At 37.2% G+C, this 23,664-nt stretch overlaps 1 protein-coding gene across 5 annotated transcripts in view; it reads right to left on the bottom strand.

Annotated features, from left to right (window-relative positions):
• TFDP1 (transcription factor Dp-1) overlaps window positions 1-23,664 on the bottom strand; it is a 41,433-nt gene that overhangs the window by 10,760 nt on the left and 7,009 nt on the right. For 4 of the 5 annotated variants that reach the window (XM_069004677.1, XM_069004686.1, XM_069004668.1 and 1 more), the window contains exons 3-7: window positions 15,811-15,877; window positions 5,293-5,399; window positions 2,131-2,252; window positions 543-708; window positions 202-348 (exon numbers count right to left, since the gene is read on the bottom strand). In XM_069004677.1, coding sequence (XP_068860778.1) covers window positions 202-348; window positions 543-708; window positions 2,131-2,252; window positions 5,293-5,399; window positions 15,811-15,877 — 609 coding nt within the window. The remainder of the gene's footprint in view (window positions 1-201; window positions 349-542; window positions 709-2,130; window positions 2,253-5,292; window positions 5,400-15,810; window positions 15,878-23,664) is intronic. The other variant, XM_069004706.1, reaches the window with a different exon arrangement.

Here is a 23,664-nt window from a genome sequence, read left to right as displayed (position 1 = left end):
TAACAAAGACATATTTGAACAATCTGGATGCTGAAGAGTTTTTGTTCAGTACATACAAATAGAATAAAAACAGTCTAAGAGGACCATACTATTCTATTTTGCTATCTCAGAAGACTATAGGCACATATTGTATCAGAACATATTAAAGCTGTAAACATTTACTCAAACACAAAGCCATTGTGAACTTCCAAATGCATATACCTCCAAGTTCTGACATTCCTGAGCCGAGTTAGTAGGTAGACCAATCCATTTGATTTCCTTCTTCTCCTTAGAGATAATGTTCATGGCCATAAGGACATTTAAGGCATCATAGACACGTCGTCTAATATTCTTCTGGTCGTAAGCCTGCTGTAGACATAGTGCATTAATCAAAAATATACCTGTGCCAAAAATATTTGAAAATAAACATATTACAGCAAATGGGTAAACTCGGATAATGTCTGAACTGTTTCATTTAGCAATAGGGTTAAAACAGAAAAATCTCAAAAGAAACTTCTCTTCCCCCATTCAGTTCACATGTAATTGACTTCCCATATACTTACTGATTCATTTGGTGAAATGTGATTATCAGTGGTAGTGAATTCTGCAACCAACTCGTCTGCCACCTCATTGTATGAGGTGGTTCCTTTTCTTTGTACCTTCTCACAAACCTTCATAGAGAAATGACGTAAACCCTTGCCATTCTTCTCGCCTTTTTTGTTCCGCTTCCTAGATATATGTATAATATATATTTTAAGAAGATTTGAACTTTGGAATATTTGATGTCTCTTTTTCAAATACAGGCACACTGCTGTAAAAAACCCAAGCCTTCCCTTTTCTTCTGCTTCTTATCCCTTCCCAACATTCTCTCCTACATTTTTTCCCTGACAATTTACAATATTTATAAACAATTCTAGTATCTTGATGCTGAAACACAATACAAATTTATTCTTTTGCCAACTTTGCTAGCTCCAGTAGAATCATAAAATCATAGATCCTTGGGTTGGAAGGGATCTTTAAAGGTCATCTAGTCCAACCCCCCTGCACTGAGCCAGGGTATCTTCAGCTCAGTGAGGTTGCCCAAAGCTCTATCCAACCTGGCCTGAAATGTTTCCAGTAGCAGACAATAAATTAACAACAGGGATATTCCTTGAAGAAGACAATAAAGAAAACCTTCCAAACTTCAGGACAAGGAGAGATAAGGAGATAAATACTAAAACATGAAAACTGAATCAGAGGAGAGAACTTTGTTGTCCTTTTAAAAAAATTTTATTTTTAATTTAAAGTAGCACATAGATTGAGCATTTTCTATGCAATTTGATACTGATACTGACTGAACAGATAAAGTCTGGTATTGTTTGAACTCACTAAACATTACACTATTACTATAATACAGATTTGAAGTTATACAGTATATGAAATTGCTATTAGAACTTCAAAGTTACAAGATACAAGCAGTATAACGACGTTTTCTGCTTTGCAAAGTTTTTTAAATAAAAAGTTCCTTGTAACTAGAGGAAAAACACAAGTATCAACAAAATTAGTTTCAGCAAGGGGAAGTCTCAACTCTTACATCTCATCTCACTGTATAATTCCAAAGCAGAAATCTATTTATGTGGAACAGGCCACTGATAATAAATTTAGTCTTAAAGCAACTACATTTAACAAGATGCCCTTAAAACAAGCTTGCATGAAAAAAACACACCAAAAGAATGCATTCCTTGTATTTAATACTTTTTCCCAAAAACAACTACATTCTTATTTCAAATTATACTCTGGGATACCCTTGTTCAATCATAAATAGACTGTATTTTTCTGAAAAATACACCAGCATAAGAGAAATCATAGAATGAAGTCAGCAAATTCCTGTGTCCTTTCAGGAGCTAAATTCTCTAAATGTTAGTAATGTCAGAATATCTACCAGCGTTTACAGAAAATATTCTGCATTCTTTTACAAGAAATTAAGAGGTACTCATCATTTTGTGACTACTCCCTATTTTAGTACAATAGACTTCAGTGGTGAAGTGCTCTCGATGAAAAGGTAAACAGACTTTCCCACACTGCTACCCTGAGGAGTACATACACTATCACAACATTTAAAATAAAAGTTCCAACAGTTTATTAACCCTTTCTAGCTTTCATTTTGCTCACCCAGCAGACCACGGCGAAGAATCTCCAGTCTGGTTCTGTGATGCAAAATGTGTGTTAGGTGTATGTGGGCTTCCTACCAGGATAGTATTTTGCGCTGAAGGTCTCTGAGGTGTACCGATAACCTACAGTAAAGATAAAAGAATTTGGAAAATGGTAAGAATTCCAAGATATTCAAGTGACACAATTGAAATGATGCATTATCCAAACACTAGTACTTTTCTCTACATATTTCTCTTACATGCATCTAATTTATACACACTAGCATAAAAAACTTCGGACTATGGTTAATATAGTTAGAGCACTCCCTAAGTTAAGAGCATTTCTATTTTAACCTCCTTAAATGAGGTTTTCATGCTTGCTGGATTTCTTAACACTTTTCAACACCAACTTAGACATGATCAAAACACACACACACTCCCTCCACAGAAAATGGGGGGAAAAAAGGAGGGAAAAAACCCCCTAACCCTACCAAATAATGTATAAGGATACTGCAGTAAATTACAGTTAAAATACGAACATAAGAAAAGCTGAAAATCAGTTAAACCAGAGAGAAAATGCAGAGCTGTTGCAAGAAGCCTCTCTCCTGATGTCAGCCTCTATCACTAGAGTCAAAACCACTACATTAGAGGTGAGAAAGAGTACAAGTGAACTTTCCTCATGACTGCAGTGAGTGACATCAAATTAGGCAAAACCATTCCATTGCAAACATGTTAAGAGCACACACTTGGCTACAGTCTTCCAGCCTCCAGGTGTGTGGTCCTGAAGATGTGTAAATTTGATCATAAGTAGTAATACATACACTAGCACATAAAACTGTCCCCTCCTAACCTCTGAAGCTAGCTAAACAAAACACCTACTTTTGCAGGTGATGTTTTTTATCTCTGAATTGTTTTAAATGTAACTTTCTAGAAAATACAGATTTAGGGGGAAAAAAAAGATACCATACAGGTTACTCTTTTGTAGAAAGATATACCTACTTTTTTGGAGTACATTTATCTCCCAGTGAAAACAGTCGGTTGCATCCCTGACATTAGGTAAATGAAAAAAGCATCAAACAAATCTAAACCGATAATCACCCACAAGCTTGCCATATTTTCCTGCAGTTACATTCTGTCTGAGCAGCAAAACTTAATTTTTCTTCATTGGGCTAGCTTCAATAGTTTAGCCTCAACAAGAGTAAAATACAAAAACTGAAAATGAAACATTGCATGTGTGAAAGTTACATATACGCTGCCAAAGGGAGTCCAATGACTGCTAGATGTCCGTGATTTCAGCTGCCTGGAAAGACAAACAGCTGTATTTTTTTCCCAAATATTCTCTTTATATTATGACACATCTCTGAGCAGTTAGCATACAAATTTGTTACATCCACTTCTGACAGCTAGAATATCTTAGGTACTCCTTTCCAGCAGCTTTGTACCATACTTGAAAACTTTATTTTATGAGAAGCCAAATAATCTCCTCTATTGCTTTCCATAAACAAAACTTCTGATTGTAGGAAATGGAATTGAGGGTGGGGAATGCTGGCACAGGACACATGTGAACCCACTCACTTTCTTCCCATGAAAAAAAAATACTATCAGTATTGATACCAACTGGTCCGTCTCACCAAATGTCTCCAAAGAGTGTGAAAACCACCTGTGTGCTATTCAAGTAAGTAGACTAAATGGAGAACTGAAGAACGCTGTTAGCTAGTTTCTATTCCCTAGGATGCAGTGACAGAAGACTGCAAGAGATGATTTAACACCTTGCTTGCAGAGAGTCCCACCCTCTAACTCCCTAGCTTACGAATTCCATCAGCAGCCCCATCATGGTACCACATTTAGAATTTCTATCACTCTGCAATAAGATGAAAGCCAAACCAGTATGGGGGCAGGGGGTGAGGACAAGAGGAATTACAGCTGGAGAAAAAACAAACTGACAGCAGCAAACCCTGGACCTCTACTGCACTCAGGAAAGTGTGCATTGTTATCTCCTGGTCTTGATACTTTTAAGAAAAGATTTTGCATGCCACCTGAAAGAAAATTCAATTTCAACATTTAACCTAAGTATGTACACAGTCTCACGATAATGCCCAGAAAGGACCACTGTTGTGCCAGTATGGCCTATGATCTATAAATAAAACACTCTTCTACTGCTGATTACTGATTTTAAATTAAAAGAATGCCTAACTACTCTGAGTTCATTTTTTATGGAATTTATTGATAAAACACTTCCTACTGAAAGACCAATTTCATTCATTTAAACTCACTTCCAAGTGGGTACAAGAAGTAGTTAAGTCACCACTGCTGCTGGAAATACAGCACAGTGAATGATCTGCACTACATCTGAACAGGTGAAGGGGTACAGTTTATAGATTCGGCAGCCTCAATTATAAAACTCTCCTTAGACCCAGCTTAAGAGATGGGAAAGGCAGATAGGAAACTGCTTTCCTATCAAGTAGAAACCCAAATATAAGACATTCTAGTTCAGATGTTTGTAAGTTACAGTTGCTTTCCAGAAGATTGAGACCAATTCTATTCAGATCAACAAATTTTAATTTTGATTACTGCAAGAATTAGTATAACCTATGTATTATCTATTGCATTATAAGAGTCTTTGAAACATCTAATTCCATAGATCTCACATAAAGCTCGAAATAAATATTTCAGCAAAAGAATACTTAAATTAAGCAGTAAAATATAATTCTGTTTTCAATTTTGTTCCACCTAACTCAAATCTCCATAAAAATGTGTTTATGGACTTCATTTACATTTTCCTATGCCAGAATTCAAAGCACAATCTGAAAGAGACACTGACTTTAAATGGCAAGACTAACAAAAGATAATGCCACCTGAATAGTGAGGTAACAATGTTGATTTGAGAGTCATCTTTGAATTTCTTTATGCAATACACATTTTTTAACTTAAGTCTATTAAAGTTAGAAACAAACTTAGATTATCTGCCCATGATAAGTGATACAGACTACCAAGATACATCAGATTTGCAGTATATGTAAACAATACTGCAAGCAATAAAAATAATTAGAAAACCAAACAAAAAAACCCCTCACAAACAAAAAAAACCCAAAACAAACAAACAAAAACCCCAACAACCCAAAAAAAGCACATGCCCCACAAACAAAGAAACAATTTTAAAAAAACCCCAACAAAGTCTCCTTACCACTTGTTGTGCAATGTTGACATTAGACTGTCCGAATGTTTTTGGCAGGAGCTGTTTTCCAATCGTATTTACTGTAGAAGGATGAACAGCCAATAGAGAAACAACCCCTGAAACAAATATAAGTAGAGAGCTTCAGGTCAGCGTATTGTATTATGTTAGCAAATAGTCTCAGCTATACTACCTATGCATATTAATGGCAATTAGCCCTAAAACATGTAGTCTCAATAGAAATGTAGCATTTACACATTTGAAGCAAAAAAAGAAATCAAGATTCACAGTGTGTTCTCTCAAACTTTATTCTATATAACCTTACAGATCAATGATATAATATGCTTTAATTCCTTGTATTTCAATTTTTCTCTTAAAGCACAGTAAAGGAGGCAACCAGCATTTGACAAAAAGCATAAACCTCTCTTCTTCTACCCTTATCCTTTGTGGCTATTGAAATATTTTTCAGTACCACCCAACAAACATGCCCAATGCCATAGCATATGGCATAGCCTTCTGAGACATGCTGATCTACAGGAGATAAAATTTGGCTGGGACAGGCCTTTCCAAGAGAACATTCCCAACTTTCCTCTAAGTGTCTCCTCCCAGCTGAAGGCAGGGAATTAAAGAACAAACAGCTTCAAGCATCATTACTTCAGAAAAATACATGCAACTCAGCAGACAGATCCTGCAGGAAAGGTTGTGCTCTCTCTGTTCATAACCCATATGCAATCAGCACTGGTAGGTAAAGCAAGTCTTAAGCCATGTAAAAGATAAATCAAAAATAACGACCCAGGTATCCGCCAGCAATTTGATGCTCCATGATATAGTTTAGAGGAGAGAACCCCAAACCCACAAATTCAAACCAAACAAAAACCCCCCAAGCAACAACAAAACGGGGGGGGGGGAGGGGAAAAGAAGCAACAAAGACTGACCACAATAAGAAAATAATAGACAAATCAGTCTTAAAATACTGGAGACATTTTTTTTTGCCAAATCAACTTTTAAGTGTGGTTGTCAGGTTCAGCAGTTGTTTCTCTGAGATCAGTTTTAAAGGGGCCAATGGGGTCAGAAGGGTCTGGTGCAACTCTCATTCTCTTTGTCTCACTGTCCAACATAGATGCAATAAATAAGCATTTTTACAAGGGTTGTATCAGGAGGGCCCTGACTGGTCCTTGATGCCTATCATCCCTCTTTACACATTCAGGAAGTCTACAGGAAGTTGAGGACAATTCAAATCTTGTTTAAGCCCTTGCTTTCCAGAAGGCTTGTATTTCCCAGCTGCTATTACTACACCATGTCAAAGGGACAGTTTCACATAAGAATCTCTCTCAGTGATCAATCTATTCCCAAAGAGGATGCAGCAGCATGTCCTTCTTCCATTATTAACCAGCTTCCCAGTGCTCTTTCAGAAAGTCAGCAGCTATCCAGCTTGTAACGAAAGTCTATTATGCCTTCCTGTCCCATCAAGTACACGCATCACTCTCATGACCTGAATTGCGTTTGTTCTTCCTCTCTGCAGAATACAATAAATCAATATAAACTACCCTGGCTAGCACTGCTTATGTAGCTTCTTCTCAGCTTCCTGGAAGGCTTTTTTTTTAAACTTCTCCTCATTTCTTTAAAAAAACAAGTGCAACCTGAAGACTCTATTTCCAGTATAAAACGGGAGTTGTAACTGCTTTCCAAGGTTAAGACACCTCATCTATTCGATCATCTTCCCAGAATCACAGAATATTCTGAGTTGGAAAGGACCCACAGGAATCACTTCCAACTCTTGAGTGAATGGCCTATACAGGGATCAAATCCCCAACCTTGGTATTATGAGCACCATGCTTTAACCAACCTTCCCTTACATTTGACGGTCCTTGCTGCCCATGCTTTCTAGTTCTCCTGCCCTTTCTTTTGCAGGTGACAGGCATATGTACAGTATTCATGAATGCTTTATGTTAAGGAATGCCATACGTTATTTATATCTCTATAACTAATTTTCTATTTTATTACCTGTTCCTTTCCAAGTAACTCTCAAAATTCAATGTGCTTGTTCCTCACCAAACACTGATAGCACATTTTCATTAATATAAGCTACGATGACTTCAACATCTTCCTTGGGTGCTAATAGCTCACTTGGGATACTCACTATACCAAGTTCAGTTTTCACCAGTTGTTGACCCATGGGAGGACCATCCCATTCTATCACACCTTAGTTTACCAGGCTGATGAAGGACCTTGACAATAAAATTTATTATTTTTAAGAAATCCAAGGACATCACTCCGATTAGATAATCCTTATCCACATGGTTGTTGACTTTTTCAAAGCATGACTTTAAAAAGATGTAATTGCAGACCTTCCTTCTAGAAAAGCCCCATTGAAGGCCATTATCACATCTGTCCACACTGTACTGCTTCTCTGTTACACGCTCAGCCGAGCTGCCAACAGAAGTGTAACTTACTCATCTGCAGTTATCTGAGCCCTTCAGAAATTGGTGCAGGCTATGTGGCTCTCTTTCCTTCTGGTACTGTATCAATTATACACATACTGAGTTACAAGAATAGAAGTGCCACTGCTAACTCCTTTAAGAATTCAAAGGTAGACCATTTTCTGACAAGTGTTACCCATTCATGTTATGAATTTTTTCCGAGGACAGCTTCCAACTATAACTTCAGTAGGACAATTTCATAAAGAACAATATTGCCATGAGATGCTCTACAGATGCACTTAAGAGATTTAATTATTCTAGTATGTTTAAAATTAAATTAATTCTTTATGCTATCATGTTGTTTATTAAAAAAGTTTACACAGTCAACAAAGACAACAGTGTCGTGATGATGTAAGTCAACACAAGTGCAGAGGTCAGGGCCAGTGGTTAGGAAGCAGATGCTAAGGAAAGCACCAGGCGGTCTGGGCAGACAATATGCTGTGTGTGACCAGAGGTGTTCCCCTATGCTAACAAAGACTTAACCACATCCTGGGCTGCATTTGGAAGAGTACAGCAATAACTGATTATTCTCTTTTCTTTCAGCACTCCTTACACTGTTCCTGGATGACTCTGTTCAGTTGTGGGGCCCACAGTGCAAGAGAGGCATTAGCAAACAAGAGAGAGTGCAGCTGGAATACACCAGTGTTCCTCAGGTACTGGAGTATATCCTGCACAAGGAGAAGCTCAGGGAGCTTGGTGAGTGCAGCCTCTGGAACAGACGGTTAAGGTGGAGCAAGGGGTGTTATTTGCAGAAACCTAATCACTGCCTTCAACTATTAAATGGAAATTATAGAGGTGATAGGACACAACAAAAGGAAAAGAGGGAATGGTCACAAGTTGTTGCACAGCAAATTCCAACCAGGGAAAAATGCCAAAGGCAGTGCACAGCAACAGGCTGCATAGGAGGTTCCTTGGTGATACACAGCAAAATTCAAGACTGAAGGCTCTGTGCGTCAAAGCTGACCCTGGTTTGAAGGCGAGGTTTATTAGACGGCCTCCAGCCTCCCGTTATTGTTAATTTAATTTTCTGAACAGAAATAGCTATCTTGCAACTAAAACATCAATGTGAAGGGAAGAGCACACACTATGTTTCTTTAATTTTTTTAATTACATTAACATTTCCTGTGGTGCTGTGCCAGAATTAATCCATGCAACTGAACCAACCTGGCTCTATACAGAAATGACAAGGTTCATCTTTCTGTACAGCACAAACTGATTGGCAAGGAAACATAAATGTAAGCGAAAGAATAGTAACACGAGCTTCACAGTTCAAAGCAAAGTCAACTTATAAAAGCTATCATACAATATACAAAAGAGTGTAAGTGCTCAATTATACAGAAAAAAAGATTTTTTTTAAAAGGATATTTTCAGTGTCTCTGTCCAAGTGTATTATATTTTCTCATTTGCCTCACATACAAACATTTTTCTCGTACTCATCTGTATTTTCAAAAGCTCATAATACGTGGGGGGTTTTTGTTTGTTAAGTACAAGCAGAAGTAATTGTATCAACTTAGATCTGCGAGTGACTGACAGCTCAGTTTCTCAAACAAATCTTACTACTAACTTCTTAATTACTGTTGCTCAGCAATCAGTGCCATCCCAACAATCCTGTACTTTGCAGACAACATACAGTGTATATAACAGCACGTAAAAATTAAAACCACAAGTTTGCAAACAGTTTTGCTGGCATCAACTCTGCTTTCTTTTCAAAACAAATATTGCTAGTTCTGACGTATCTTTTTTTCCCCCTGAAGACTTTGAAAACCACAGGAAAATGCCATGTAAAGCAGAAAAAAACAATGTATATAGAATGATATTACTACTACTACTACTTAAATTCTCAGTGTCCCAAATGTTTGGAACACTACTTTTAGTAACTTATAAGCAATCATTAAACCTCAAGGGAAGTAGAACTTCATTAATATGATGTTCCAGAATACCTCCAAATACAAGATGATGATTCAGGTGGAATCGAGGAGTAATGGCATAAAAAAACTTGCATATCAAAAGAAGCAGAGCTCTTTAATGAAACCTGTTATTTATCTGTCTACAACCAAGTAGACAGATAATCTGTGTTACTGGTTAACTGGACCTTTGCTTGCATATAAAAACAAACCAAAGAGTTTTACAAAAAGAAAGAATCCATTGCAGAATTTTGGCAGTTTAAAGGATTGGTGATACAGTTAATTAAGAACATTTTAAATAACTTAAGATGACACAGAAAAAAGACACAGTACATCTCAAATCAAAGAAACGAGTGCCCTCTGCAGACAATGAGGTAAATCTCCTGAAAAGCTGACTGTTCCAGTTCTTGAAACAGTAGTGACTTTGAATTTGGTGTTCAGGTTAGAGAGGATGGGCTGAGGTATTCCTCACCTCAGGAGCAGAAATCCCATTCATTCTAGATGCTGTACCATTTTCTGAAGTAATCTGCCTTGATGTTTTCTTTACTTGTGAAAAAGAAAGCAGTCAACAGAAAAACAACTCAGTTCCCTCATAATGCAGTCTCTAACACATTTAAGTTTTGTCAGACAATAGAGGTGACAATTATATCCTGGGAGCTGATTCCTCAGCTGTCACTCCTGTAACGCGGAAGTTGTTAACGTCTCTGTCGTGAACATCACTGATATTTCATGGTATTTTATTAGTTATATGCTAACTTTCGGAAAACTGAATTCTTTTTGAAGGTATCTGTGTGACAACACCAATTGTCTCCAGCTGGATGTCAAGTCAAGCAAAAGCACCTGTACTTACTGAACAAGCCACACCACCATGTTAAGACAACAAATATGCCTACACAGCAATTCGGAGCTTTTGTACAGACATCCATGTCTCCCAGTGTGTAGTACTCACTAAGTGCCTACATGAACACAGACTTCTATGTGATTCTTACCATCCTTAGATATGACTAGTAATAGTTCAGCTATTACAAGCCAGTTTTTCCAAGTCTGTGTTGAAATAAACTGGGGTTTACTTTTAGACTTTCCAAAATACCATTTCTACTTCCAGCAAGTTTTATTTCCTTAGATTGACTTTACACAATAATTGAATTTACCTCAGCTGCAGTAATACATATGCATTTTATAACCAATTTCAAACATGTATCTGTTTGCTGAAGCATAATTCATGGCTTCTGAAAATTGATCTCTAGTTCTATTCCAGAGGAACAATTCCAGTCACTGTTAAAAATCAGGGTGTATGAATTTGCAAGTAAAAGTAACAGTAACATTTCACTGCAAGTTTCTTGTCATACAAATAAAAAGAACAAAACAATCTTATAGTTAGGCAGTGTTGAAATATGAGTCTAAACACACCTTAAAATGTTACATATTTGATTTTTTCAGATCTGAAATGTAACTATATTTAGCCTATAAATTTGAAACCTTGTTTTAAACTGTAAGTGGTGAAAGGAGCTACAGTACATACCCTACAAGCATTTTCTAGTTACATACCAATAATGCCACCTACTGGCATAAGAGAAGATCCAAATTTTCTTTCTGAGTAATTTTTAACCTAAGAGCTTTAATTTCAATACAATATTAATACCACTGGTTACCTTTTCCCTTGCACCCGTCTGAAGCAAATAATTTCTTTCATCCAAATTTCTCCACAAGTGAGGGGCAGGATTAGAATTGAATAGTGTTCTATTTAATGCTTAAGTATCAACACTAATCTGAATATGGCAAGGACCAGAAGAATGTGGCAGTTTTCTCCAAAATGCAACCTCCACGAACAGCAAAATTTATTGGTTTCTAAAATTCACTGTCAAATACCAATAGAAAACACAAACTCATGCGGAAGTTTTACTAGTTCAGCCCCTATTAAAAATTCTATCTATCCTTCCAAACCTTATGTTTTTGCTAACTCTCAAAATGAATTAGCCAGTTGGAAAGCACCTTCCCAGTTACCAAGTGAAACAAACCTTTCACAGTCATACTGTTTTTTCAGGGCTATATGGAGTGTTACTCTCCAGTAATGGAAATACACAGGGGTATCAGAAAACACGGGCAAATTTAGAGGCAACCTTTTCTGGAGGTTGTACAAGCACTAGAAAAAACACGAGTTGCCATCTCATTTCTACCACATATAGGCTGATACCTCTTATTTCACACTAAAGATGGTTTTGAAGAAATAAATCTTTAGAGCATTTTCTAGAACAGTATTTTATGTGCATGACTAATTTTTTCAAAATTGTATGCATTACTCACTATAAACAAAACCTTGTGGGGTTGTTGTTTGGGTTTCTGGGGCTTGTTGTGTTTTTGTTTTGGGTTTTTTTACATACTATTTTCTCCTCTTAACACAAATAAAGTCAGTCTCTCCTTTAAAACAAAAATCCTAATCTGGAGTTCATGGTTGAGACCAGACTCTCCAAAATGAGCTACTGGAAGCATGTCCCCATTTGCTGAAGCAAAAAGGTTGTCTACATTGGTAACCTGTTTCTGACAGTGGACATTAATGAACAGTCAGGGAATGAATGTATGGATAGGACTTGCATATAGAGATTATTCTCAAACATACCCTCTCTCTCTCAGATTCCAAAACTTTAGGACTTTTTGAGCAAGAAGTTGTTCAGCATAACTGTTCAGCAAGATGGTTTTGTCTCTTCTTCATTATTCGCCTAAGAAACAACAGCAACATACCCTACCACCAAAACTCAAGTCTGAAAAGAATTTATTCATTTACCATATTTTCTGCCTGTGCAGATTAAAAATTTACAGAAATTCATTCACCGCCTATTCTGAAAGCATTGTAACAAAACTGTTCAGGCTGTGAGAATTTTTGCATCATAACCTGTTTTGGCCAGAAAAGTCAACCTTGGCTTATCTTTCATAGTTGACTCATATACCTACCACTTAGTCATATACCTTACAGACTGCTGACAAGGATGTTACGGAACCGTTTCAGTAACAATATTCTGCTCTTTCTCTTTAACCCTGTTTTTGCAAGCTTGTCCTTATGACCCAGCACACAAGTCAGTTTTTGTCCTGTACCATCCCCCTAAAACCTTTATTCCTCTGACAGCTGAACTCCTCCTCCTTTCACATCTGGCTAGCAACAAGTAGAAACTGAAGCAAGTAACAGATTTCTTTGTCAAATTTTCATTCTTAATTCACTGAGTCTTAAAGTTGTACTTTTCCAAAACTATGATGGAATGCACCCTCTGGTATTACTAGTCCAATGACCTAGAGTGCTGTAGGAGCATAAGAAGAATGAACTTCAAAAAGTAGCCAGGCTCCTGCATTCTCCCTCAAGAGCCTGCCCAATTACTGCTGTCAAGGGCAGCAGATTGGGTTAAACAAACCACTCATCCCACACAGCAGGGAGATTTGATCCCATAACCAATATCAATCATGCAATGTATTCTCAATCTCTTTCTTGTGATTGACTTGCAACTTTCAGAAAAGACTCTTTTCCTTTTAAGAAATACAACTTCAAAGGGGAAGGTGGAGAAAAAACAAAACAAAACCCCCAAACAAACAAACCCACCAAAAAAACCTTTTAATGATGACCACCAGAGAAGAACATGAAGATTTTTTCCCTAACCTTCAACTGATCCTAAAAAGTATACCATATACACTTCTGCTACCCTATGGAAAACTTACTCAATGACTGCTCTGGACTGAATCCTCTCCATTGTGAAATTAAGAGAAATTTTGCACAGATTTAAAAAAATAGCAGAGGACTGCACTTTGTTGATATAACGGCATGCAATGCAGACAGCTACTTTTAGAGACAGCATAGTACTTTTGTGTATAGCTGTCAGTGTCAATATTTAAAGACTGGACAAAAACCCCTAAAATTTATAAAAAGTGGCGAATGAAAAAAAGTACTACTGTAGTGAATAAATTCTGATACATACCTGAGCACTTTAGTGACAAAATATTTACAACTTTAAGCTCTGATTGACTACCGAGCCTGCACATAAAACACAGACAAACTAGAGACAAAACATAAACTGATCAAGCCAAGAGAAATAGTTGTTTCTTCGCAATATTAAGAATTAGTTGCTGTCTATTAACTTCAAAGAACTCCCCTAAAAGCAACAAGATACAGAAATTGACTGAGGATAGTCCAGTTTGCTGTGTTATACATTGAGAGTAGAGTTCAACTCTCAAACTGGACAAGCTGCAGGCCTATAATAAACTATTTAATAACTTGAATTTATTTACAAAATTCTGTAAGGAATAAAATGCCCTCCAATTTGACCACTTCTACTTAAAGAGCTATGTAATAATGGAAGAGTCATATCTCCAATTCTTGCTGTCTAGACTGCACTGTTTTGACTAGCTCTCCACTGACTGTAACAGGGTCCAGACACAGATGACTATGTGGGTGCAAAATGTACCCTCCTAAAGTCTCTGCCCCAAAAAACATCAGTTTTACTGCCCACAGGGTTAGCACATATGGTACAGCTGTTAAGGATCAGGTACCTACTTGCACACTTCTTTAGCTCAGGGGTGTGACTGTGCCTACACCTGCATCAGTTAATACATGTCTTTACTCAACCTTTAGTGCCCTCTCCACAAAATGAAGAACAGGACAGATTAGTTGGATACCCTCCCCATTCGTAAAGCAATGTATATTTTAGACAAGGAAGCATCCAAGACAGAGTCTAATGAGATGCCAATAAGATACTTGCTGTACCTAGTGGTGCTAACAGAAATTAAATGGGTTTCCTGAAATGGTATATAAAATACTAGAGCAGTAATACTAAACGAGTTCACCTGAACTGGACTACAGGTTCATCTGAGAGTACTAGAGTACTCCAACAATGCTTAAAGTCAATAGATTAGTCAAAAGTAAGGTTTACAGACAGTGAGTAGATGATTGTCCTAATATACATTTTGCCCTCCTTCATACAGCCTATCAAAGGACACCATCTGTCACACACAAGAATAAAGCAGACTGTTATTATTTGGAAGGAACAACAAATGAAAATGGCCATTTCGCCAAAATATCTTGTGAGATGCCTATGAACCAAACATGATGTTGCATAGAAAAATGATCTCTCTATACAGAAACGACTGACACTTCACTTGTGAGTCACACATACTGTTCTAGTCTCTTGTATTCGAGAAAGTTGATGAAAGCAATCGAACAGGCTCAAAGAATGACAATAAGGAAAACATGAAGGACAAAGAGCTCATCTGATGAGCAATCTAGGGAACAGTGGCTAGTTGACCTGTCAAACTGGTGAAGACTCTTAAGACACCCAACTGTTATTTATGAAAAGTACAGAAACATACTGGAGGAAATTATTAACCTGAGAAACCATTGTCACCAGCAGAATGCATAAACTCACAAGAATATACTTTACTGGAATTAGAGAGGAGTTTTACTGTCTCACTATGGAAACAGCCCTCCCATAAGAATTTACAAAATGCAGTCTTCAAATGTAGCATAATCAGTTTACAGAAGAGCTTACATGGCATAGTTGTCCAGAACTGCAGGTGGCTGGAACTCAAGTGTTGCTTCTGTTTTTTCCCTCAGCTATGCTAATTGTGAAAGTTCAGCTCCTAACTCCCCAAATGTTTCTCAGTTTTTGAGCTCATGTATCAAATTCAAGTTCAAATTTATATCCTGTGTTTTATTAAATTGCTTAATGACATTACATTATCATACAAGCACAGGCATTATCTGCAAGTCCAAAACAGTTCTGTTCACAATGTATTTTGAGATAAGCTTGCAGCAGAGTGATGCACTATCATAAAAACTGTCATAACCCATTTTAAACTTCTACCCTCCTGCATTTTTTTTCCATTTGCTGAAACACAGTGCCCCAAAGATGTTTCAGAACATCCTGGTCTTTATACTTAAACACAAGCTACACTAAGGAGATCACATATGGGATGACAAACCACCACTTAACTGCACCTGTAGTTTTAAGACAATTATAAACCACAGCAAACCTACAGTTTGCCTAATGATCATATAACTTAAGAAAAACTTTACCAAAACTATGCTAAGAAAGCAGTTTATAGCCAGGAATATGCATAACAACTAAAAATCAAGAAACGGAGAGTCTTACTACGAATTGTGTTCTTACCTTTTCCAGGACTTAGGTTTTGGTCTATAAACACCTTAAGCTCTCCATTGGTTTCAATTAGTCCAGCCTGTTAAAGAAAGCAACTTTTATTAAATTTACAAACACAGATAGCCTTTTATTATTAAAGATGAAAGGTATCTTACCAGAAGCCTCTACTGCTACTACTCTCATTTTGTTACAAATCTGCCACTATGTACTGTTTGGGGTACAGTACTTGTCAAATTTTAAGGTCTAGATTTTATAAACACCATATTCTTAAAAAAAAAGCAGAAAACCAGTTTACACCTACTTTGCTATTTGTGCCCTAAGCTCTTACACTGCACTGTTTTAACAGACAGCTGAACACCCTTCTAATCTGAATCACTGATACTTGCAACTATGCTTTTTTCTCTGTAGATACTATCTACCTAATACATAAGGTAAAAACATTATAGCAAAAACAGTACAGAGGGTAGAGAGTGCCTTCGGCCATTTTAATCAAGAAAAATATCATTAATAAGAAATATCTTGAGCTTTTCAATTATTATTTTTTTAAAGATCAGAATACAAACCACTTAAGAGAAAAAAGCTATAGGGTGACACACGGGTTTAGAAAGTCATCATCATCCTTCAAGAAAGCTCACAGTAGTGGTTACTTTTCAAAATACTATTAATTTTTGAATAGAGAACAGGATGCAGTGATTTCTTTGTATCTGCAGACAAAACAGTTCTGAAAAAAGAAAATTAATAAACACAGGACACACTGTTTCCATTTAGAAACAACAGCAAGAAAGCCAACATCTGTACCTAACCACAGCGTAGCCTGTGGTGCTCCAGAGGCTGTAAAGTCCTCAGGCTGTATTTTGCACATAGCAGGTATGTGCAGGCTACCAACAACCCTGAGCGAGAAACAAGTGCTTTGCTGTCAGTCAGCAGCAAAGCTTCTCCCTTAGAAGTCTACCTGAAGAGCCCAACTTGCCATCTGTCAGTAGTTTGGGAAAACAAGGAAGCCACTAGATGATGCTGTGGAGCCATTATTATCCAGGTGTATCAGACCAAGGATTTCTTATGAAAGACAGGGAACTTTAAGAAACAGGAAACTTTCTCTCCTCAGTGAACAAGGACAGAGAGGGGAGAGAAGATGATAGAGCATTGTGGACAAGCTGGAATTCTGCAAAAGACAAATTTTGCTAAGAGAGGCACAAAGAGTAGTGGCCTGTAATGGCATGGCAGCAATGAGGACCTGGTCACATAAAGAAAACGTAAGTGAGTAGACAGCAGAAGTGCTGGATAGAATGAAGAGCCTGTGGCAGTTCTGGCCTCCATTCCCCCCCCCCTAAAAAGTAACACAATAGCATAGTTTTAGGGAGGCTGCAACAACTTTTCAGTTGTTGCAGAACACTGCCTGTTGGCCTTCTTGCCCACAGTAGGGATTTCAAAGATCCACTCAGTTAAACAACAGTTTTACCACCCTATTCCCAGGCACCAGAATTCTTTATAAGCCCAACTCTTTATCACACTTAACTACCTAATTCAGAAAGGCAACAGACTACATCAGACACTTCCAAAGAAAAAGGTATACTCATCCATATGACACCAGTATTGTGTACAAAGATGTTATTAGAGTTACACTACAGCAACATGACATTCCAGAACATTGGAACCCTGTGGAAAACATGAAGAAGAATTTTTGGGTAAGTGTTACCTTATACTCCCATTCTACCTAAATTTCACAACAGAAGTGTTAAACCAGGCAGGAAGTGCAGTCTCATTGTCATCATTTCTTTAAATGCAGTTCTTAAGTTTGCATTCCACAGCAGAAAGAGGCTTATATTCAGGACACCTGTAAATTCTCTTTTACATTAGAGTAAAAAAAGATTATAAATGAGACTGGAAAAGCATTTATTTTATTGTGGTTTTGATCGGAAAATCACCAAGAAAATGGCTATTTTAATCTGTAATGTCTTTCCTTTAAGCACATGAATTTAATAATTTTGAATTATTAAATCCATTCATTGGTTTAATATGCAAGAGCAAACCTGCACCAAGTGCACGTCAGTTACAGTGATATTCCAAACCCAAATATTTAAGCTGTGATATTCAGCAAATTCAAATACTAATGCAAATCACTATTTCAGTAATTGGAAAACCAAGCAATTCAGTAATCAATTACTTATTGGTCCCTTCAACTTTCTGAGTTTGGTTTTTTTTTCAATTAGAATGTCTCCAGCATAATCTTCTCTATTCATTTGAAGTACTCAGCCAACCAACATCATAGTATCAAATGATCTCACAAATTTCAAGTTTTCTTCTGCATAATTAAAGCATATAGTGAAAAAATATGACCCAAAACAACATGCAACTCCAAAACCCATAATTTGATCTAGCATTACAAAGGCTCAGGTTAATGCTACGTGCCCTATACCATGCTTTTGTGTGACTGAAATGACACAAGTCACTGAAAAACTGGAGAACATCTGGGGAAAACACCGCATTTAATCAGTAAAAGAAAACAATTTGTGAAAAACCAGAGAATAGCAATCACCGAGTAACAAGAAAAATCTCCTCAGGGACCACAATACTAATGAACAGTATAGAAGTTACAGTTCCACCATCCTTCTACCAGTGTCCTACTAAGGGTTCACCTCTAGCAGTTAAAATGGCACATTCAACTTATTTGTAAGCATATGCCCAGAAAGACTCTAAGTAAGGTATTTGGAAAGAATACTGTGTATCCCACAGCAAAACAGCATCCCTAGCTGCTATTATTCATATTGAAAACGGATTTCTAGTGAAAATTCTGTTATTCCAGCCCCAGTATGCTCTTCACACTTCCAGATACACTTTTAATTCTAAGGTTAGCAAGACTTATCACTGGTTGAAGAGACAAGTTTTGGTGAAAGAAAACTGAAAAGCAGAACTTCCATCCCATACAGAATTCTGGTCTCTTTGCTCTGAAATGGAAACAGTAGACAAAACATCTCTCAGTCTGCATTTCAAGGACATTCTCACTATTTTTCAAGCCAGGTTATTTTGGAGGAAGCATCAGGATTACTCCTCTGGGACCTATGGAACATAGCACCCAAAAGAAAGAAAGAAAATAGAGGAAAATGTGACTATAGCTCCCATTCGGTATATTATAGCCACAGGTTCACAATGCACCCAAAAAAACCCCAAAAAAGAAAAAAAAACCCAAAATACCACCAAAACCAAAACCCACACACACACAAAAAACCCCAAAAAATAAGAAACAAAAAACACCCAGGAAAAGGTGGAAAGCCCAATGGAAAGGTAACCTTCTGTCAGGAAGGGTTTAAACATCAAGGATTTTCTATTTTCTGATGAGAAAATATACTTAGTTTTTAGGCCTTATCAAGCTACTTGTAACAACGTATTTGGATTTTAACTATTTTCCTTTGTTTTATTTTTGTTTTCCACATTTTCTTCTTATCTTCTCATGATTCTCAATCTCAGGATGCATTACCTCCTTTGGTGGTGATCTTTGGGCTGCTTGAAATAATAATGCTCTTAGTATCTGATTTGGAAAGCTTATTAAGTGTGTGCAACTTCACAATTCAGTGAAGCTTTCCTCTTTGAAGACACATGATGGCAATGTCTACTTCTCTATGGCTACATGAAGAAACCCCGATAATCCTAAACAAGCAACAGATACAGATACAGCCTTTCTCCTTGACACACTACAACAAAGCCAGCAATGATTTTAAAAAATAGCTTTTGACATCCAACACAGCATCTAAACTGTAATAACTTAATATCTTCCCACAGATCACCAGAAAGGAGGGTAAAGCCCACTGGACAAATTAGTAGATCTGGTAATTTGAACTGCAGAAGCTGTGGTGGAGCGGAGATCCCAACCATCACCAAGGTTTGGTCTCAGCTCATTGTTCAGAGCTCCTAAGGAAAAGAAATTAACTGAAGGGCTAAACATTTAAAAAATCAACTAAAGTTAGCTTTGGCCTGCTATGAGATCATCGGCAGTCCTAAGGACTGCGAAGTCTATTTTTGTTTTGTTTACAAGTGAAAACTGAAAAGCACTACAAGTGCCCTCAGCCAGAAAATCAGTAAACTGGGAAGTATCTTTTTGCTGGGACTGAAGTTAATCTAAAACAAAATTCTCTAAAGATGCAGAGAATTTCAGTTATTAAAAAAAAATCTCTAGGGACTGAGAGAGAATAATTTAGTATCTTACTAACAAGCTACTCCTTGCAGTCTCTGAAGTTATGCATTAGAAAATCAACATCCTCACAACAAAAATATAATTTCTTCCATAGCTTTCCAGCATTGCAATTCAATTTGTTAATAAAAATTGGCATCAAATTATTCACTAAACCTTTAAACTAAACAGGAAAATATGCAAGGTGAATTTGGACTAAAGGACAAAGAACCTATAAAACAAGAAGTTTATCTGACAAAAACAAGACTGAACAAGTACATGCACTATGTATTTCAGATTTAATCTGAGAGGCACGTTGTTCCACACTACTTTAACTAAATATTGGGAAGGGTGCTTTTGTGCCACAGAAATTCCTCTTCTACCTTGCTTCTAAGTAATGAACCCATTTTAAGAACAGTAACTGAAAAAGAACTAAAGAAGAGCAAAAAGGGTAGAAATACATGGAAACAGAGGTACCTGCTACAAGGTTGTTCCTCAGAACAGAAATTTTCTGTTGGAAGCCGCGTGGGACGAGGAGCCTGGATCCCCGGCGGGGGGAGCGAGAAAGAGAATCCAAACCAATATGGTTGATAAATGAACTCCGTTTATTAGCAGTCCAAAGGCACTTATATAGTATACCAGCTTGTTAGCTCCTAAGTGGCTCAAAGCTTATCAAGACACATTTCTATTTCTACATAACTCGACCTACATTGGCAAGTTTCCACAGTCTTGTTAGATCAAAAGAATTTTGTGCTCACCTCCCTTGTTTCACTCCCGGACAGCACAGCTGCAAGTTCTTTACTCCCTGTTTTTTCTCAGGCTGATTGTTTTCCTTCACACAAGGACTTTCCCATGGAAAGTGTCTCTCACACACAAGCCTAAAAACTTCCAGCCCTATTGCTTGCACAGTTCTTTTATTGATCCCAATAATTCTATTTCCCAACAATTTTCAGCTGTCAACAGCAGATTAAGCCCATAGAGCACAGAGGCACAGGACTGGGTTTGACAAGAGATACAGGTGCCAAAGATACAAGAATGGTTAAAGAATGGGAGCCAGAATGGGATGGTCTGAAAAAGAGACAATTTTGGGACTGTCTGGGAAAGACACAAAAAATGAGCTAGAAAATCAGATGGAAGAATTAGGAGTTGAGGTAGAAAAACTGTGAGTCACAGAAAAAGTACAGGCAATACAACTAATAACCTAAGAAAGCTTTAATGGAACAATGAGATCAAATCCTCTGAGAAGGGAAGAACATGGGAAGTGGGAAAACTAATACAACCTAAACTACAACTGAAAGGGGAAATAAGCTGGGACTCAGACAGAGAAGTTCAAAATAAACTAGGAAAGAAGTAGCGACAACAGAATCAGAAAATGGAGAAATTGGGAAAGGAAAGCATTTCCACCCAGAGCTTGTCAGAGACATTTGGTGGTGTTGGGCTGATGGTTGGACTTCATGATCTTGGAGGTCTTCTCTAACCACAACAATTCCACAATTCTATGACCAGGACGGTGCCTCTGCTGTCTACAGTCATTTGCAAAGTGTACCAGCAAACAACCACCCATCTTGTGCAAAACTGCACCTAACTCGATCCATGATGATCCCCAGTCATTTTAAAGGCAACCTGTCTAAATGCCCCATGCCATGCAATTTTACTATGGGCCACTTTACTGACAATGCAAGGTTCTTTTTTTTGTTTGTCTTATTTCAATATCAGGAAGCAACAGAAAATTAGTAGTTACAAAGCAGAACTGGAATAAAGCTTATAATCAGAAATAAACAACCTTATTTTAAGATTGCTTAAACAACCTTTATTCTTCTTTCACCCCTATCCATATGTAAATGTCATTTATAAGAAGATGATAATGAACTACTTCTCCTATTGGTTTCTCACCTCATGCAGGGACCAGAGCAAACATGCTCTGGGAATGAATTATGCAAATGAAAAAGATTATTTTTATGGGACATCCATTTCATTTTTTGCAAAATTTAGAAGGCAATCAAGGTATTAAGTAGGGGAATATTGTAGAAAAGGGAAAAAAGTTTTTAAATTTAAAACATTTGGATTTCATTTTGAAATTGAAGCCAGTGAGAGCTATTCCTTACTGTATAAATAACAAAAACTTTTGAAGTTGGGCTACAAGAGTCTGATCCCTCAAAATTCTCAGAAGTGTTATTTTACCGTGTTTCAGTAGCCTTTTTCTGAAACAGAGATAATCATATCACATCCTCAGTTCATGGCAGTATCTTCAAGATTAATGTGCTTCTCAAACACTAAGCAATGAGCTACACCATAGAAATGAACTTTCCAAAGAGTTTATTTGAATTTTTAGCACCTTAACTAACAAGACATAGTCAAAGCACTAAAGGTCTGAATACCACAGATAAAAAATAGCTAAATAAGGTGAGAAGCTCAGTTAAGCATTGTCGATCTTTGTGTGAATACAGGCTCTGCTGATATTGCAGGTAAGTCGGACACTGAGTAATACACAAAATAACACCCGAGATCTCCTTTATTGCAGAGTATGTCAAGACCATTAGCTTCTTGGCTGCTCTTTCTGACATGAGCAACACATCCAGAATTCAGCAAAAATTAAATTAAGAACTCACTTTGAAGACAAGTCAAATGGTGGTCCTGTCTAAGCAGTCAACAGATCAAAACCACCTCGAGTTAAAACTCATTCCATGGTGTTGCTTCTTGCAGTAATTCAATTGCTCAAGTGATACAATCCTCGTAAAACTTAAAGTTGACATGCTCAAAACTAAATGTGAAGCTGTAAGAATGAAGCAGAATTGAATACAAGACTCCTAGCAGCGAGTATGACACCAAAGCACTGGTTTTCCACTTTTACTGCATAAATTAATAGGAAAATAAAATCATAATTTGAGTCCTTCTGGACTAAATACCCATATGCAGAGGTACCAGCAGCAGCCACTTCCACAACTACCTTCTGCACGTGTTCTAGGTTTGACTGTAACAGACTTGTTTTTCTAGCCAAACCCAGACTTTAGAGCAGCTTGTTCACCAGCATCTGAACCACAGCCGAAACCAGCAAGTAGTGTTACACAGGACCCCTTCTAAAAGAGGTTCTGCTTCATTCTTACCAACCTCCTTATTACAAAGCTAGAGTGGCCCACAGCATAACTTTCAAGCAAGTCTGTGTAACCAATAATGCAATACTGGAACCCTTAGCAAATGTAATGTAACACAAGACAAGTAGCCAGAAGCATTTTTGGGGAATATGGACCACTGTCCATCTTTAAAATCAAGTTGCCTGCTACCTGAGAACCATTTCAATACAGATAACATTTAGCAAAGATTGATCCATTCTTCTTCCCACTCCTAATTAGTCATAATAAATCTCCATTAAGAGATACCCAGGCAATCAAATACAAACACCAAAACAATTGATCCCTAGCATAACTTAACTTCTAAAATCTGCATTTTTGTGGAGCCTGTTATCGCAGTGTAGTTATTCGGTAAAATACTACAATATACCTATATTAAAACACTACCGTTAACTGGCACATACAATTAATAAAGTTTAACATTAAAAGGCTACAAGAAAATGCTTTATTTATACAAATAAATTGGCAAGGTGACAGGCAACTTCTGAGTTGCTATCTCCTGACTTTATAATACAAACCAACATAAGAAAAATACAGAGCTCTGACTGCGTACTTGGAACGTATAAGAGAGCT

The sequence above is a fragment of the Aphelocoma coerulescens genome, chromosome 1 (genome assembly GCF_041296385.1).
Source record: "Aphelocoma coerulescens isolate FSJ_1873_10779 chromosome 1, UR_Acoe_1.0, whole genome shotgun sequence".
Classification (NCBI taxonomy): Eukaryota; Metazoa; Chordata; class Aves; order Passeriformes; family Corvidae; genus Aphelocoma; species Aphelocoma coerulescens.
The sequence above is the reverse complement of the archived record's forward strand: the minus strand, read 5'-3'. Positions and strand labels throughout refer to the sequence as shown.